Source organism: Aulostomus chinensis, chromosome 22, assembly GCF_037954235.1.
Source record: "Aulostomus chinensis isolate RoL2024-O1b breed Wild chromosome 22, RoL_Achi_v1.0, whole genome shotgun sequence".
Lineage (NCBI taxonomy): Eukaryota > Metazoa > Chordata > Actinopteri > Syngnathiformes > Aulostomidae > Aulostomus > Aulostomus chinensis.
In genome coordinates this window covers 18,513,489-18,528,832 of record NC_141341.1, presented here as the reverse complement: position 1 = coordinate 18,528,832, position 15,344 = coordinate 18,513,489, and the positions used below count along the sequence as shown (strand labels likewise).

At 41.6% G+C, this 15,344-nt stretch overlaps 1 protein-coding gene across 10 annotated transcripts in view; it reads right to left on the bottom strand.

The window, feature by feature from the left end:
- LOC147241039 (receptor-type tyrosine-protein phosphatase U-like) overlaps positions 1–15,344 on the bottom strand; it is a 228,718-nt gene that overhangs the window by 45,074 nt on the left and 168,300 nt on the right. For 4 of the 10 annotated variants that reach the window (XM_086192426.1, XM_086192427.1, XM_086192430.1 and 1 more), the window contains exons 14-19: positions 8,819–8,957; positions 6,388–6,417; positions 5,856–6,016; positions 5,360–5,547; positions 2,708–2,780; positions 260–336 (exon numbers count right to left, since the gene is read on the bottom strand). In XM_086192426.1, coding sequence (XP_086048552.1) covers positions 260–336; positions 2,708–2,780; positions 5,360–5,547; positions 5,856–6,016; positions 6,388–6,417; positions 8,819–8,957 — 668 coding nt within the window. The remainder of the gene's footprint in view (positions 1–259; positions 337–2,707; positions 2,781–5,359; positions 5,548–5,855; positions 6,017–6,387; positions 6,418–8,818; positions 8,958–15,344) is intronic. The other 6 variants (XM_086192428.1, XM_086192429.1, XM_086192433.1 and 3 more) reach the window with 3 other exon arrangements.

The following is a 15,344-nucleotide window of genomic DNA, read 5'->3' as shown; positions in this document are numbered from 1 at the left end:
TTGGAGTTCCTGTGATAGCCCAAAGCTTTCATGTACAATCTGCATCCAAAGATGTAATTGTATGGTGTGGTGTAGTCATTAAGGATACTTCAGTCTGATTTACAGAGAGTTTACTCACTGAAAGTGGTCTGGTCAAACACTTGATGAATTACAACAATAAATTGTAACTGAGATTCATCTAAGACATTGGTTAAAGAATAAAAGCTGACAAAGGTGCCAAAATATTACGGAAGCTGACCTCCTAGTTAAGTTGACTTACATCTATATAGTTGGCGTTGACATAGTCAGAGCTTGGATCTGCCAGCAAGGAGTGAAGCTTGACACGATGGCGGTCATCTGGAAATAACAAAAAAAAAAAGAAAGAAGGAGACGAAATACCCATCAGCTGTTTTAATCAATAACTTAATTTGTATGAATGCAAAAGCAAATCCTGTGTTCTCTGGCTCAAGCAAGTCAAATGAGATATAAATTGGTAATAAGAGAGAGAAAGGTGGATGACATTTACGACACGACACTTCACTACTGCTGCCATAACTGCACTGTGGTTATATGTATGTCAGGATTATGTCTATCAAAAAGATGACCTCATCAACTCAACATTTGACGAACATTTGACTGACGCACTGATTTCCTTTTCTCTCTCTGTCTCTCTCGCTCTCTCAGCTGATAGCCAACCCTTCATCTGACATTGTTTCTCTCTTTTCTCCCCTTCATAATCTGTGAAGCTCACTGCTGATTTGATGAAAGGTAACATGAGGACAGCTTGATGAACTAAAATGTGAATTAGTGGCATACATATATATATATATGTGTATCTATCTATACCTCCATCAATCCATCCATTTTCTATTATGCTTTCTACGGTTGGGAGGGCTGGAGTGCATCCCAGCAGCCTTTGGGCAAGAGGCGGAGTACTGTGCTGCCCCATCTTTTATAGTTTCAAAAAAATAAAAAATAAAAAAGGAAAAGGGTCCAAAGCAAAAGTTTGGGCAACCTGCATTGTCAGTACTTAATAACACCCCCTTTGACAAGTATCAAACTCTGTAAACCTTCAATTCCTGCTTTGGGGATTTTTGCCCATTCTTTCTTGCAAAAGGCTTATACCTTTGGAATATTCTTTGGCTGTTATGCATGAATTGCTCTTTAAGATGTCTTTTGGATGTCCAAAAACAGTATTTAGTGATACTGAGGTCAGGGGATTGTGAGGGCCAAGATAAAGCCTTTCAGCTTGCACCTCTTGAATTATTCACTTATGGATTTTGAGGTGTGTTGAGGCTCATTATCCTGTTGTAGAAGCCATTCTCTTTTCATCTTAAGCTTCTTTAATAATGGTGTAACATTTCCTTACAGATTTTACTGGAATTTTAAGTGAATCCATTCTTCCTTCTACCAGTGCCAAATTCCCTGTGCCACAGGCTGCAACAGAAGCCCAAACATGAACAGTGAACCCCTATGCCTTCCGTTGGAGAGGTGTTCTTTTCATAAAATCTACCACTCTTTTTTTCCAATTTTGCCAGTGAGTTTCATTTTAACTTAATCAGTTTACAGGAATTGTTTCCAAAATGCATCAGGCTTGTTTTGATGTTCTTTTGCAGACTTTAGATGCTTAATTTGATCATGAGGATGCATCATGAACAGTCTTTGATTGGTATCGCTGAACAGCAGAGCAGTACATGTTTCAAGAATGTGCTGCATCTTTTTGAAGGGTTTTGTTGTTGTTGTTGTTGTTGTTGTTGGCAGTCAAACAGGTATTTTGATGCCTATCCAACCAACAGCTTTCTCTGAAAGTTTTCTTGGTCTTCCAGACCCTGAGTTGACTTCCACTGTTAACAGTGATTTCTTAACTACAGCACAAACTGAGGAAACGGCTATCTGAAAATGCTTCGGCATCTTCACACAGCCTTTTCCTGCTTTACTGCCCTAAATAAAACCATGAATCTGAAAATGACCATTGTGTAGACTTTCTTAAGAGATTAGTTTTCGTGGTTAATTTTACCAGCCGTTGAAACTAAGATAAGCTATTGAGCTACCAACAGATTTAATAACTAAGAAAACAACAACAACAGATAATAACGCCAACAATCAATCTCAAATCATGAAACCTCAATTAGATATCTATTTTTTTTTCTCTACAATTAACCAGTCAGAGGAGAGCAAAAGTAAAGAGTGGGTGGCTCTGCCAATCTGAAAAGTTTAGTTGTTGCCATATCAGCATAAAAATGTGTGAAAGTTATGTCATTGTAATCTACAGTAAAAGGCAGCACGGTGGAGCAGTGGTCAGCACTGTGGCCTCACAGCAAGAAGGTTCTGGGTTTGAGTCCCGACTCGGGCACGGGATCTTTCTGTGTGAGTCTCCATGTTCTTCCTGTTCCTGTGTGGGTTCTCTGTGGTACTCCAGCTTCCTCCCACAGTCCAAAGACATCAAGAGGGGACGAGGCTGATTGATACTCTAAAATGACCGTAGGTGTGAATGTGAGTGTGAATGGTTGTCTGTCTCTGTGTGTTGGTCCTGAGATGGACTGGCGACCTGTCCAGGGTGAACCCTGCCTCTCGCCTGTAGCCGCTGGGATGGGCTACAGCCCCCCCCCCCCGCGACCCTTAACAGGAATAAGCGGAAGACAATGGATGGATGGATGGATGGAATCTACAGTGAAAGATACAAATAGAGTCAAGACACAACAGAATGCACATTTCTCCAGATACTTACGACTCAGCAAGCTATCATGTCTTCCTTTGGTCTTGTCCTTCTTCTTTGAGATGTCCCAGCCATCAAAAAAACTCTACAAGTTTACAAAGTTTTAAAACATGTTTAAACACAGATGTGATGGGTCTTTAATGCATTTTGAAATTATCAACAGAAACAATAGCTCATGCATTCAAAAGTGTTTTCCAAAGGTTGTCTCTTTTTGTCTAACTTTGCTATGATAGCATCTTGCTATCTCATCAACAGACATCCCCTAAAATAGTGGGGAGAGACCCAGGTTGCGATAACTGTGGCCTTAAGAAAGCTATGGCTGCTTGCTGCACTCATTCCCATTTTAGGCAATGTGAGGCTTGCAACTTCAAGAAACCATTGCTCTATAATCCTCACAGCGTTAAACTGCTGCATTTGTGACTGCTGTTTATGGCACCTATCTACTAAATCTGCTGTTGCAGCAAGATCAATCGCTGAATATAAATCAATACAATGAGTGTAGGAGGAGAAGGAGGTATGGAAAAAAAACAATCACTGTATATCTGTAAGATAAGACTTGACTTGAGTCCTGCTATATTCTCTTGCATTCTAAGTCAAAGTCTGCTCTCCCTGCTGTATCAGCAGTTAGCAAATCTGGGTTTTCCAACTGAAAGGCTTCAGAGACGGTCTCTCAGTTGTGGGTAAAGTTCCCCTTAGGTATGGGGGACAACTTCTACCAGCGAAGCTGCCCGAGCAGCCTGTTCAGGGAAATATATGCCACTCTTCTCTGTTATTTCCTTCACCGCTCTCTGGTATGGCATATTGCAAAGGCTTCCCATTAATTTTCAATTCTTAATACATTTTAAAAATTGGGATTTTGAGAAAAGAGGAGTTCACAGACACATTGACAGAATTAAATAATTAATATTCGAATTGTAAGATTGTACACACACACACACACACACACACACACACACACTTACACAATGTATACTTAAGATGCTGGACCTCACACTTGGAGTTTATACTAAACAATCCTAAACTAAACTGTGATAGTTGTGATTAAACATGACTTCAAATACTCAAACTTGAGACTGACTGATTGCACATGTGCATTGCTATATTTTGCAACCAAAAAACACAAGAAATACAAGCTCGATCAGTTTAATTGTGTCGATTTAAATGTATACACCATCGACCAAAATAAAAACAAAAAAAGGCATAAAAAAAGCACTGAGTATTCATTGCTAGGTGTTTGTATTATAAATAACCAGAAATCAATCACACCCCCCCCCCCCAACTGAGAATATTGGTCAGTTTTTACTTTAATTTCTTAAACTTATAAACCTATCAGTCAGACCCAGTATAGTTCAACAGCACTATATAGCACAGCTTTCAAAATGAAGGTGGAGCTACGGGTGGCAGCTTGAGCCTCTAATTAAGGTGAGGTGAGGTAAAAATAAGACAACAGCAAGAAAAGGAATGGCTTTGCAGGTGGTAGCCATTGACCATTACTCTCATCTCATTCTTCCCAACTGATTTTTCTTTTGTTTTACATTTTGCTAAAGCACTTGTAACCATTGGTAGCATGAGGGGTGTTGTTGCAAGGTTTGCTCTGTCTCCCAGCTAAGTCTCAGGAACAAGGAGGATACAAGGAGACCTGATGTTACATGAGGAAAGCTGGAGAAGCAAATAGGAGGACAGTGCAGATACAGTTTACACAACATAGCTAATTTATGGCAGTAGCATGACCCTGCAAGAAAAAGCTTTCTGAAGTCTGCAGGCAGTATGCACACAGAAATGAGGGTCAACCTTATGTATAATTTGGGGGAGGGGGTTCTAACTCGGGAGATTGCTTCATGCTTTAAGAAGCGATTTTGCTTTCCTGCAAGGAAAAAAAAAATTATGTCTGCTGCTCACTTTTGAGAATTAAAACACTAAACTTCATATTTTCAAAGTTGACAGGTTTTGTCTGCTGTAATGCAAGGAGAGGGCTCTGTGCAAGCAGCACATTTATCAGGGATTTTAAAATTATGGTATCTCAAATATTATGTTTGATTATCTCTCCAAATTGAAAGTGAGTCAGTCAAATTACTGTAGGTAGCATAATAAAACACCTAATATCTGTCGTGGCTAACCCCGGATGTCCACTGGATCCATCGCTATCATGATCCGGCTGCAACACTCAACTTCTTGCCCCACCTGTCGTGTTTCAGATGCCTTGCATTTTGCCAGTCTTTGCAATTGGGAGTCTGTAGATGGTGTTTAATTTTCAAATTTGACCAGATTCACAATAACCTTTGTGTGAGGACTTCCTGCCTGGCTTTATCTGCTCCATGCAACTCAAAAATAGACTTGTTGTGTATTCTCTATGAAGTGGAAGGCATAAGCCCTTCTTGGACATGCCTGAAATGTGCTGCAGTGCTTCTGGTGGAATCACAAGCATTGTCTGAAATGACCATAATTGGCTATAGCTGCAGCATCACACCATGACATAAACATGTCTGATGGAATTTACCCATAACTCACTATGTGCCATAAAAAGTATCATCAGTAGACCTAATTCACAACTGCAAATACCTGTTGAAAAAATTCACTTCCAAATATGTATTTGCATAATACTCATAATAATTATAATAATAATCATAATGATAATCGTCATCATCAGCATTTCTGGCACCTTACCTCATATTCTTGCTTGAAGCCGTATCCCTCAGCTGTCTTCATCTGGTTGATGTGCTGGAGGAGGTCAGCGACCCTTACAGCTGGGTGGAGTTGGCCTGTGTGGTAAGGCGAACTTTTTCGCCGACAGTGACGATGTGGTGAGCCCCCCAGCAAGCTACTGGACTCATTGACGGAGCTACGCTGTTCATCTGGGAGCATGAATACACATGAAGCTGAAGCCAAACCTTTGACATCATGCCATCTGTGACTTGGACTCTGCTTTATTCTACTACATCTGGATGAAACGTCTGCAGGGAGCATTTCAAGAAGGAGACACGAGAGCTAACAGGTGCCAGAGAATGTACAAGGAAAAACAAGAGACTAAAAGGAGCTTTCTCTGTTGAGTGCACCTTATAGACTGTATATAGCTTAAAAATATATATATGGCTTAAGGCCAGAAAGCAGGGAATATCATGATACAACTACCTATATGTTTTTATGTTGTTTGTCATCTTACTTCGAGTATTGCAGGCATGGGCATCCATGAAAGATTGGGCCATCCTCTCATCCTGCTTGAGAGTGTTCTGCTCTGTCAGGCTGCAGTCCAAAGAGCTCAGCTTCCGACTTTTCTCATGCCTGTAGGACATGGCTGCTTTGTTTATGGCCACCTTCTTTCTACTGTAGAAATGTAAGAAGAGGGGGAACGATAGAGAGGGGCAGAGAGCAATAAGAGAAAGAGGACAGCACAGAGGAGGCAGAACGAGCAAAGATAAGGAAGACAGGACAGGAGGCAGGTGAGGAAGTCAGACATTGGACAGAAGGAAAAATAGAAGGGCCAGATTGAAGCTAGTCATAATGACATTTGATGATAGCAGTGACAGTTAAGTTGTGCTGAAGGTGTTGAAGGAGGAGGGAAAGGGTCTATGTTGGATGGGGTGGAAATATCAATGCTCATTTCCACTCAAGTAATCCTAAGGCCGACAAAGGGAGAGCGAGGGGAAGATAGCATCAGGGGGTCACAGAGGAGAGAGGAGAAAAGAGTAACTTACGGGTAGTAAGGGTAAGAGTAGAAGTCCCTTCTGATTAGCATGAAGGAAACAAGGAAAGGGTCAGAAATAGAGGAGAAAAAAGAGAGGCGACTATGGTTCATCAATGGGCATTAGAAAGATAAATGAAGAGGCTCAACACCGAAATGATGCAAGTAAGAAATCATGATGCAGGACCATGAATGAACAAAGACCTGAACCTCAGAAATGGCTCTTGACCAACATAAACTCAATTTCTTTTTGCTTTTATTTTGCTTACGTGACTTAGATGTCTTCCAATTATTCATTATTGTTATTTCATTAGAGAGTGGAGTTGGACCATTCACCCTATAACTATCTATCTTGGACTATTGCTTTAAATTTACATGTAATTTTGTATGTACAGCAAACCAGCATGCATGTTGGCTTGCTATTAAAATAGTTTATAAATGTACACGCCAAAAGCTGCATCACAAGCCATAAAAAATGTACTTTAATCACATGATGTCTGTACTGAGTCACAAATTACTTCCACCATTCCATTCTTGTTTCCAGCTGTGAGTAAATTTTGTTTTTGATTTGTGTTTGGAATGCAAGCCTGCTATTTTTCTCAAGTCTATGAATCAGCGTTCACAATAAAAGTAATCGAAATATACCAGCAATAAAAATGTGATCCCTTTGCTTTTCACAAATTTTTGACCACTGTTTGTTTGCCTTTCAAATTAGAGACATGCTTTTAAGTAAACACAAGACTGTTTTTCCCTCTTATCCTAATGCAACCAGGAAACATTACTGTGGGTCAAATCAGAAATAGCAATTCCTTTTGTAATGGAAATCACAGGAAAATGACCTATTCTGACACGTAATATACTACATGTGACTTTGTGTGACATGGGCGATGACAATACTGCAGTGCTGCCTTGAATTACTGGCAATATTACTTTCACAAAATGAAAATTCCACATTAAAAATGAACATTCAAGCCCCTGCCAAATGAGTTCTCTCAATTTTCACTAAGCTCATTGCTGCTAGAATATTCTCACTTCACAGTACATGGAGTTTGTGTATGTAATGACATTCCTTCCCACCCTGAGGATGCACACTGTAACGGCTTGTGGTTAGACCTCTGCGACCAAACAGATCCTGCTATGATACTAAAAAAAATCATGTCACAGATATTGCGTGACACTCAGAACCGATCTATTCACCAGTGAGAGCTGAAACGGTAACAAACACAGCAAATAACATAATACTCCACACTATAGTTTTAAATCAAGGATAGAATTTAAAAAAAGAAACTTTGCATTACATTTGAACATGATCGTGAATTTATTTTATGAACTGTAACAAATCCCTATTTCAATATGTTTATGAGTGCGGTTATGATCAATGAACTGTGTTCATGATTAAACAACAGATATATTCATTTCCTGCTGAATGAAAGGATCAAACACAAACCTGCAGCAGCATCATACTTTTCCAGTGAATCAATGCTGGTTGGTTTTTGAGAAGCTGGACAAAATGTGATTACATAACATGGGGGTGTAAAATGGACCTGCCATGGGTCCCACAACAGGTTTATCAAGCCTTAAGTGAGCCTGCTCACTGTGCCACTTGCAGAAAGGGTTTCAATTAATATTGCAAAGTTTCAGGCTGATTCAGAGCTAGGTTTTGCCTGTATTTGATAAGTGTTGATGTGTAGTGGATCTCAGATGTTCCAGTTAATAATAAAACCAAGACAGGCAGTCCAGCTTTGTACATGTGGAATGACGATACCTAGTGGCTAAATGTAAACTTGCCTGCCCCTCTTGATGCGTACTTGTGAATGCCAGATTGTCCCACTGAATCTTATCAGTTATGCTTTTTTCTAGACACCTCCATTCTTTCACCATCTATTGTCACAGAAAAATATTTCAGGGTAGAGGAATTCCTTTCTCCATAACAGCAAAACAACCCTCCTAACCAATTACTTGTCCATCATCTGGTACCTTGCAGCTGAAGCCCTCCTGTAATTGAGTGGGAAATGCAATAACTTTCCTTTAGATGAAATATTTCACTCAGATGTTCCACCACCAACCAATAGGTGAAGGAAGAATACAATGCAGGTGTGACTGACAACAGAGGTAATTTGCAGGTGGAAAGCAGCCAGCAATTCTAGTGAGAGCAGGCTGTATTTGAATGCACTCAGACAATACACAGACCTTGAAATGAAAAAAAAGATGAAACACAAAAGCTTGGTTGAGGCAGGGTAGGACAGTTTAGGATTAATGCTTGAATATTCCATTACGTCTGGTTGTAATTCACTCTCATTGCCATATATTTTCCTCATTGGAAGATTTTTCTGCCAAGTGGGACAGAGATAAATTTAGTCCTTTGATAGGCTACACAGCTACAACAAAACTCATAACCCACCTCGCCACAACTGACTTGCAGATACATTTTCACATTCACTTACCCCTTTTTGACAATGATGACAATGGCACCTAGAAGTAGAATGAGCACCACTGGCCCTCCGACACAAACTCCCAAGATGAGACCCATGTCCTCTGCATGCTGGGATACTTCAAGAGCTCTCTTAGAGTCCTTACATGCAGCTGCACAGCATAAAAGAATGGTGAGGGGGAGGAAGCATCCACACTCAGGTGAATCAGAGTTGAATACAGATATGCAGCTCTGCTTCAGGAGATTTCAAACACATGAAAAACATAGACTCCCATTTGAGGGGACTTCAACTTCAAATTAATCACAAGAAATCACATCCGCCATCCCTGATCTGACCCCCCCCCCCCCCCCCGAATGAACAATTTGGATTTTGTTCAAATTTTAAAGTTTGGTCTGTGCCAAAAAATTAATATTTATGAAACCAAATCCACTCATCTGCAAGCAATTATACACACAAAATACATGAAAAAAAACTACGATGGTACTTGATGATGTGCACAGCATTATACAAAACCACTGATATCCATGACAATATTACATATTGTTATTGTATTACATACATTACATTGCTCTAAATTAAACCATAAATATAGCTGACATCACCTTGAATATCTTAATGATTAAAAAAAGCATGCATCTGACTATGCAGTCAAAAAAATTATGTTTATGCATTTGATGTTTGACAAAACTGGATTTAGAACAATACTGACAGGAAGAAAATTCTGAAAAATAATGAGATCTTGCATGGGGGTCTTCATCCGTGTTCCTTTAGGTAAACCTGAGACTTCACAGTTTGCACCTTTCTTTGAAACATCTCCAATGAATGGACTCAATTTTATATAGCGGTTTTCTACCTTAGCGGCACTCAAAGCTCTTTACAGTGTTGACTCATTCACCCATTCACACACACACACTCACGGTGGAGGCAACCATGCAAGGCTCCTACCTACTCATCAGGAGCAATTATGGGTTCAGTATCTTGCTCAAGGACACTTGGACATGGTCACCAGGGTCGAGGATTGAACCAGCAACCCTTCGGTTGCTAGACGGCCACTCTGCCCCTGAGCCATGCCGCCCACCCTGCCCCTGAGCCATGCCGCCCACCATGGTGTTGATCAACATGGTTGATCACTTGCCCTCGGATCATCTAAAGAATGTTGATGCGGAAGTGTTCATTTCTTATGTGATGTGGACTTAGAGATGATTGTCCACTCATCTTGTAATAAACATAAATTCTGTTTTTATAGTTTAGTATTGATTGTCATGTTCTACATACAGTTTGGCCAGTCTCTCAGACACAGCTTCATTCACTCACACAGCTTCCTTTATGTTATTCTGCCTTAGTTAGATGTCAGTAATATTGATCTAAAAGTAATATCTATTATGCTTTCAGGACTGCAGCTCATTTAACACTTCCCCACTATCTAGACACAGAAACTCCTGGAGCCCCCGGGCCGAGCGTGGGCGGGGAAAGCCGGATATGGCCTCCACCTTCAACGGGAGGAGGGTGGCCCCATCCTTGTTGATGAGATGCCCGAGGAACTGGATGGACGGCACTCCGAAAACACACTTCGCCGGGTTGATGATGAGGCCGTGCTGGTCGAGCCTCATGAAGAGGTCCTGGAGATGTGTCATATGCTCCTCCTCTGAGGAGCTGGCAACGAGGATATCGTCCAGGTAGACGAAAACGAAAGGCATGTCCCTCATTACCGAGTCCATCAGCCGCTGAAACGACTGGGCTGCGTTTTTCAGTCCGAACAGCATCCTCAGGAATTCAAACAGCCCGAAAGGCGTCACCACAGCCGTCTTCAGGATGTCCACAGGGTGAACGGGGACTTGGTGATACCTCTGTACCAGGTCCACCTTGGAGAACAGGAGCTTCCCTGCCAGATGCCCAGAGAAGTCCTGAATGTGGGGGACCGGGTATTGGTCGGGCATGGTGGCATCATTGAGGCGGCGGTAGTCGCTGCACGGTCGCCAGCCACCATCCGACTTCGGGACAATGTGGAGTGGTGAGGCCCACGGGCTGTCCGAACGACAGGTCGCCAGACGCGTTTTTCCAACAGAGTGAGGCATCATACTTGATTATAATCCCTGCCGAGAGTCCGGCATGCGCAATATTGTCTCTGTCTCTGAGCGGTAACATACAGAAATGGCGGCGTCAACATCAGGTACGCGTACCAAAACTTCTAAAGTTTGGGAGCACTTTAGCCTGGATACGGCGAATAAAAAGACTACTTGGAGTTTGCAAAGCAGACCTTGCGTGTCATGGCAGGACCTCAGTGATGCAGGAACATTTGAAGAGAAAGCACGCTGCAGTTGAACGAAACGGAGTCTGACTCGCCTTGGTGAGATTGAAGTAACATTTAAGCCAATACGGTTTTTATGACATACATTGTACATTTTATAAGAGTATTTTTACTATAAAAAAATGTTTACTTGATTTTGATTTATTTATTTGCCTGTCCCTAAAAAAATGGACAGAGGTTTATTTATTTATGGATTTATGTCTCTACTGACCGAGCACTGTGCCTAATTGGTTTTAGATAGGACATTTTTATTTAATTTGTGTACGAATCGGCAGTATATTCAATAAAAGATGTATTTTTCATTGTACCCATCTTTCTTGTGTTTATTATCATTTGCCACATAATTACATCAACTTCATGCTAAATTAATAATTAATAATTAATAATTGTAGTCGACTCATCATTTCAATAATCGGTGACTAGTCGACTATTAAAAAAATCGTTAGTTGCAGCCCTATTAATTAGGCACCGTTTATTTCTACAGAGTAAATACGTTTTGAATACTGTGAAAGTTTGTGTGTCTGAAACGCGATGTGTCACGTGATACAGTACAGTTTACACAGCACGGTTCATGTTCCATACTATTATTATAAGTTATGCATATATGCAGCTTGTTTGTCGGAAATGTTAACAAATGGGAAGCTTCCCCAAACAGCCATCTCTTTCCTGACAATCCCCTCTGTGCACGAACCCTTGCATATGGTAATTAAACATTAAAACACCTGTGGCTTATAGTCCAATGCGGCTTGTATATATACACATTTGTTTTTTACCTAAATTTCACTGGTGCGGCTTCCAGTCAGGTCCTTATAGTCCAGAAATTACGGAAATTGTGTGTGTGTGTGTATATATATATTGTATTATTTTAAATATAAAAAGTGTTTGCGTCTCCCAGTGTTGTCTTTTCCGTTGAAACCGGGTCAAAATGGCTCTCTGAGTGTGATGGGTTGCCGACCCCTGCCCTAAACAGTCAGTGCGGAACCATAACAACAACAACCAACGTTCCGTGGGTGAATTATGTAAACCCACCACACACTCTGCATTTCGACCCGCATCCATGGACCCTCCAAGCGACCTGGGTGTTTAGCGACTCGCCGCAGCTCTGCTTGAATGCTGCAGTGTGAAAAATGCAACCCGCATTGTCTCAGGTTTTCCGAGACCTTCCTGTTGCATTCTGATTTTGTCACTGTGCCACCTGTCAGGCTGTCTTTGTGGAGGCTCCGGAAAAAAAATAAAAAAATAAATAAAAATTGGGCTGGGCTGGGCTGCACTGCGAGAGCTGCTCACTCATCTCTCAATAAAGTTTTGGCCCTCTGACATAAGATCAGTCTTCCTGTTGATGTAACCGAGACTCTATTCCACTCCTTTTTTTCTAACAATTTACATGTGTATGATCTTACATGAATTAGTCTGTGCTTTGGAATTCCTAACAATCAGGAACCCTAATGTGAACTGCACAAGCATGACCATGTTTATAAACAACTTGTAGAGCGATCTTGCACATCTTTTTTATCGATCGTGGCAGTGCACTGGCAAGATCGTGAATTCGGCAAGCTGTTCGCCATCCACGGTGAAGAGCAGATCCGGCGGCTGAGCACGGTGATTTATGGGAACATCACTGCCATTTTGAGACACGGCACACTTTTATGTGTAATGATGACGTCAGCGGGATGGCGTCCGAGAGAGAAAAACACAGGCACACAGCCCTCACAGTAGGAGCTCAGACCTGCGTCTGTTGGAAGCTTGAATGCGCCCTAATGCCAAGCAAACTCAGGTACAAAAACCCACTTTGTTTCAGTATGAAAGGGGTATAAGTGTATGCTGAAGTCAATCTGCATGTATTCACCACAAGCACAACTTGTCACTGTTCGCAATTTTCACCACTGGGTTCTCCGTGTCACCCTGAACACACCACCACTCACTCAGTCCCTCAGCCAACCTCCTCTGCCAATCAATCTCAATCACCTGCACTTGTCCCCACGCTATATAGGTCTCCCTCTCCCTTTGTTTTCTGCCAGATTGTGACGCATTAATGTCAAAATCTCCAGCGATATCTCTTGGACTGACTTCCCGGCTTCGACCCTGTTTGATTCGACCACTCCCCTTTGTCTCTGTCTGTTTTTTGCCTGTTCCATTTCTTTGGAAGACTTCTTCAGTTATCTGTTGGTCCTGGAGCTTTTCCCATACTCCTCTTGCCATCTTAACGACTCCAAACTGCCTGTTCATTCCCCAGCTCCAATGCTCACCCATTACTTATTCATAGAAGGAACACTGCTTACGATTACCTGTTTTTTTCAGTTGAGCTGCATTTCCGGCCGAGCCTGAATAAAAGTAATTTCCAATCTCACTCCTGTTACAAGTGTGTTGGCATTTGGGTCCATACTCCCCTCCGTTACACTACTAGAATCAAGGGAAGGCATCAGAAAGGGCTTAACAACATTTTAGTTCACTCAATATCATCAAAGTGTTGATCAGCTTCACGCAATCACAACAGCATTTTGTTTAAAAAGAGAATCGGATGACAAGAAAGATGTCTTGTTTAAGTGCAACATATACTTATGTTGTCACATTTCAAAATATGAAACAGATTTATTTGATATAACCCTGATAAGCCCTAATTCTGTCTGAACTTGAGGTACTATTTTCATTTTTCTACCGCTTATCCTGTTAAGGGTTGCGGGGGTGCTGGACCCTATCCCAGAAGCCTTCAGGCGTGAGGCAGAGTACACCCTGGATGGGTCGCCAGTCAATCGCATGGTCAACACATACAGACAGACAACCATTCACCCTCACAACCATGTCTACGGTCAATTTAGAGTATCCAATCAGCCTCGTCCCCTCTTGCATGTCTTTGGACTGTGGGAGGAAGCCAGAGAACCCACACAAGCACAGGGAGAACTTACAAACTCCACACAGAAAGATCCCCTGCTTGAGCTGGGACTCGAAACCCGGAACCTTCTTGCTGTGAGGCGACAGTGCTAACCACTGCACCACCGTGCCGCCAACTTCTTCTAACAACAAGAACTTATCTGTTTATCAAATTTAAGTCCGTTGTCAAACATTACCCCAAGGTTTTTTACAGTTGATTTAAAAAATGGAGCCAGCATATCAAAGTTTGTTGTAAAAATGTTCAACATAGGTAGTGTGCCAAACAAGGTACATTCCGTTTTGCTGTTGTTCAAGTGCAAAAAGTTCTGTGCCAGCCACTGCTTTACATCAGTAATACATTCACATAACTTAGTAAGTGCAGTGTTTTCATTGGGTCTCATGGGCAAATATAGCTGCAGATCATCAGCATAAAAGTGAAAATACAGATTGTGTTTTTTTATGATTGAACTCAGAGGTAGCATGTACAATGAAAACAGAATAGGGCTAAGGATAGATCCCTGTGGGACTCCACAAGGGAGGTAAGCACATGAAGAACAGAGGTCACCAATCATTACAGAGAAGCTCCTGTTTGCCAGGTATGACCTAAACCACTGGAGAGCAGTGCCACGGATGCCAACATACTGCTCTAGACGAGATACAAGGACTGCATGATCGACTGTATTAAAAGCTGCAGTGAGGTCCAGCAGCACCAGCACAGCAGGATTCCCAGCATCCACAGACAGAATAATATCATTGTGCACCCTCAGCAGTGCTGACTCAGTGCTATGTTGGGATCTGAAACCAGACTGGAATTGATCAAAAACAGAATTTGACTCTAAAAATGTCTGCAGTTGAATAAAAACAACTTTTTCTAAAACCTAAGACAGATAAGGCAAATGAGAGACAAGCCTAAAAATTGGACAGCACATAAGGGTCAAGATGCGTTTTTTTAAAAGGGGCCTAACCACAGCATGGTTGAAGGCAGCTGGGACAGACCCTAAACTAAGACAAGTGTTTATAAGAACAAGCAGATTTGACCCCATAGAATTAAAAACCTCCTTCAGGAACTTGGCCGGAATGATGTCTAAGGGACATTTATTGGATTTCATGGCACTATCTACCTTAGTGAAAAACGGCAGAGATATATTCTCAAACTGCTCGAAAACCTCAGTCTGTGTCGGAGACCGGGCCATGACCTGGGTGGTGGACCTGATCTTTGAATAATATTATATGAAATATTAAAGCGCAATTTGTAGCAATAGCCGGATTCTCTATTGTATTCTGAGCCACAGACAGCACTCATGTTGCCATAAAAGCGTCATCCCATGAGGAATACGCTTCCGTTCATCGTAAGGGTTTCCA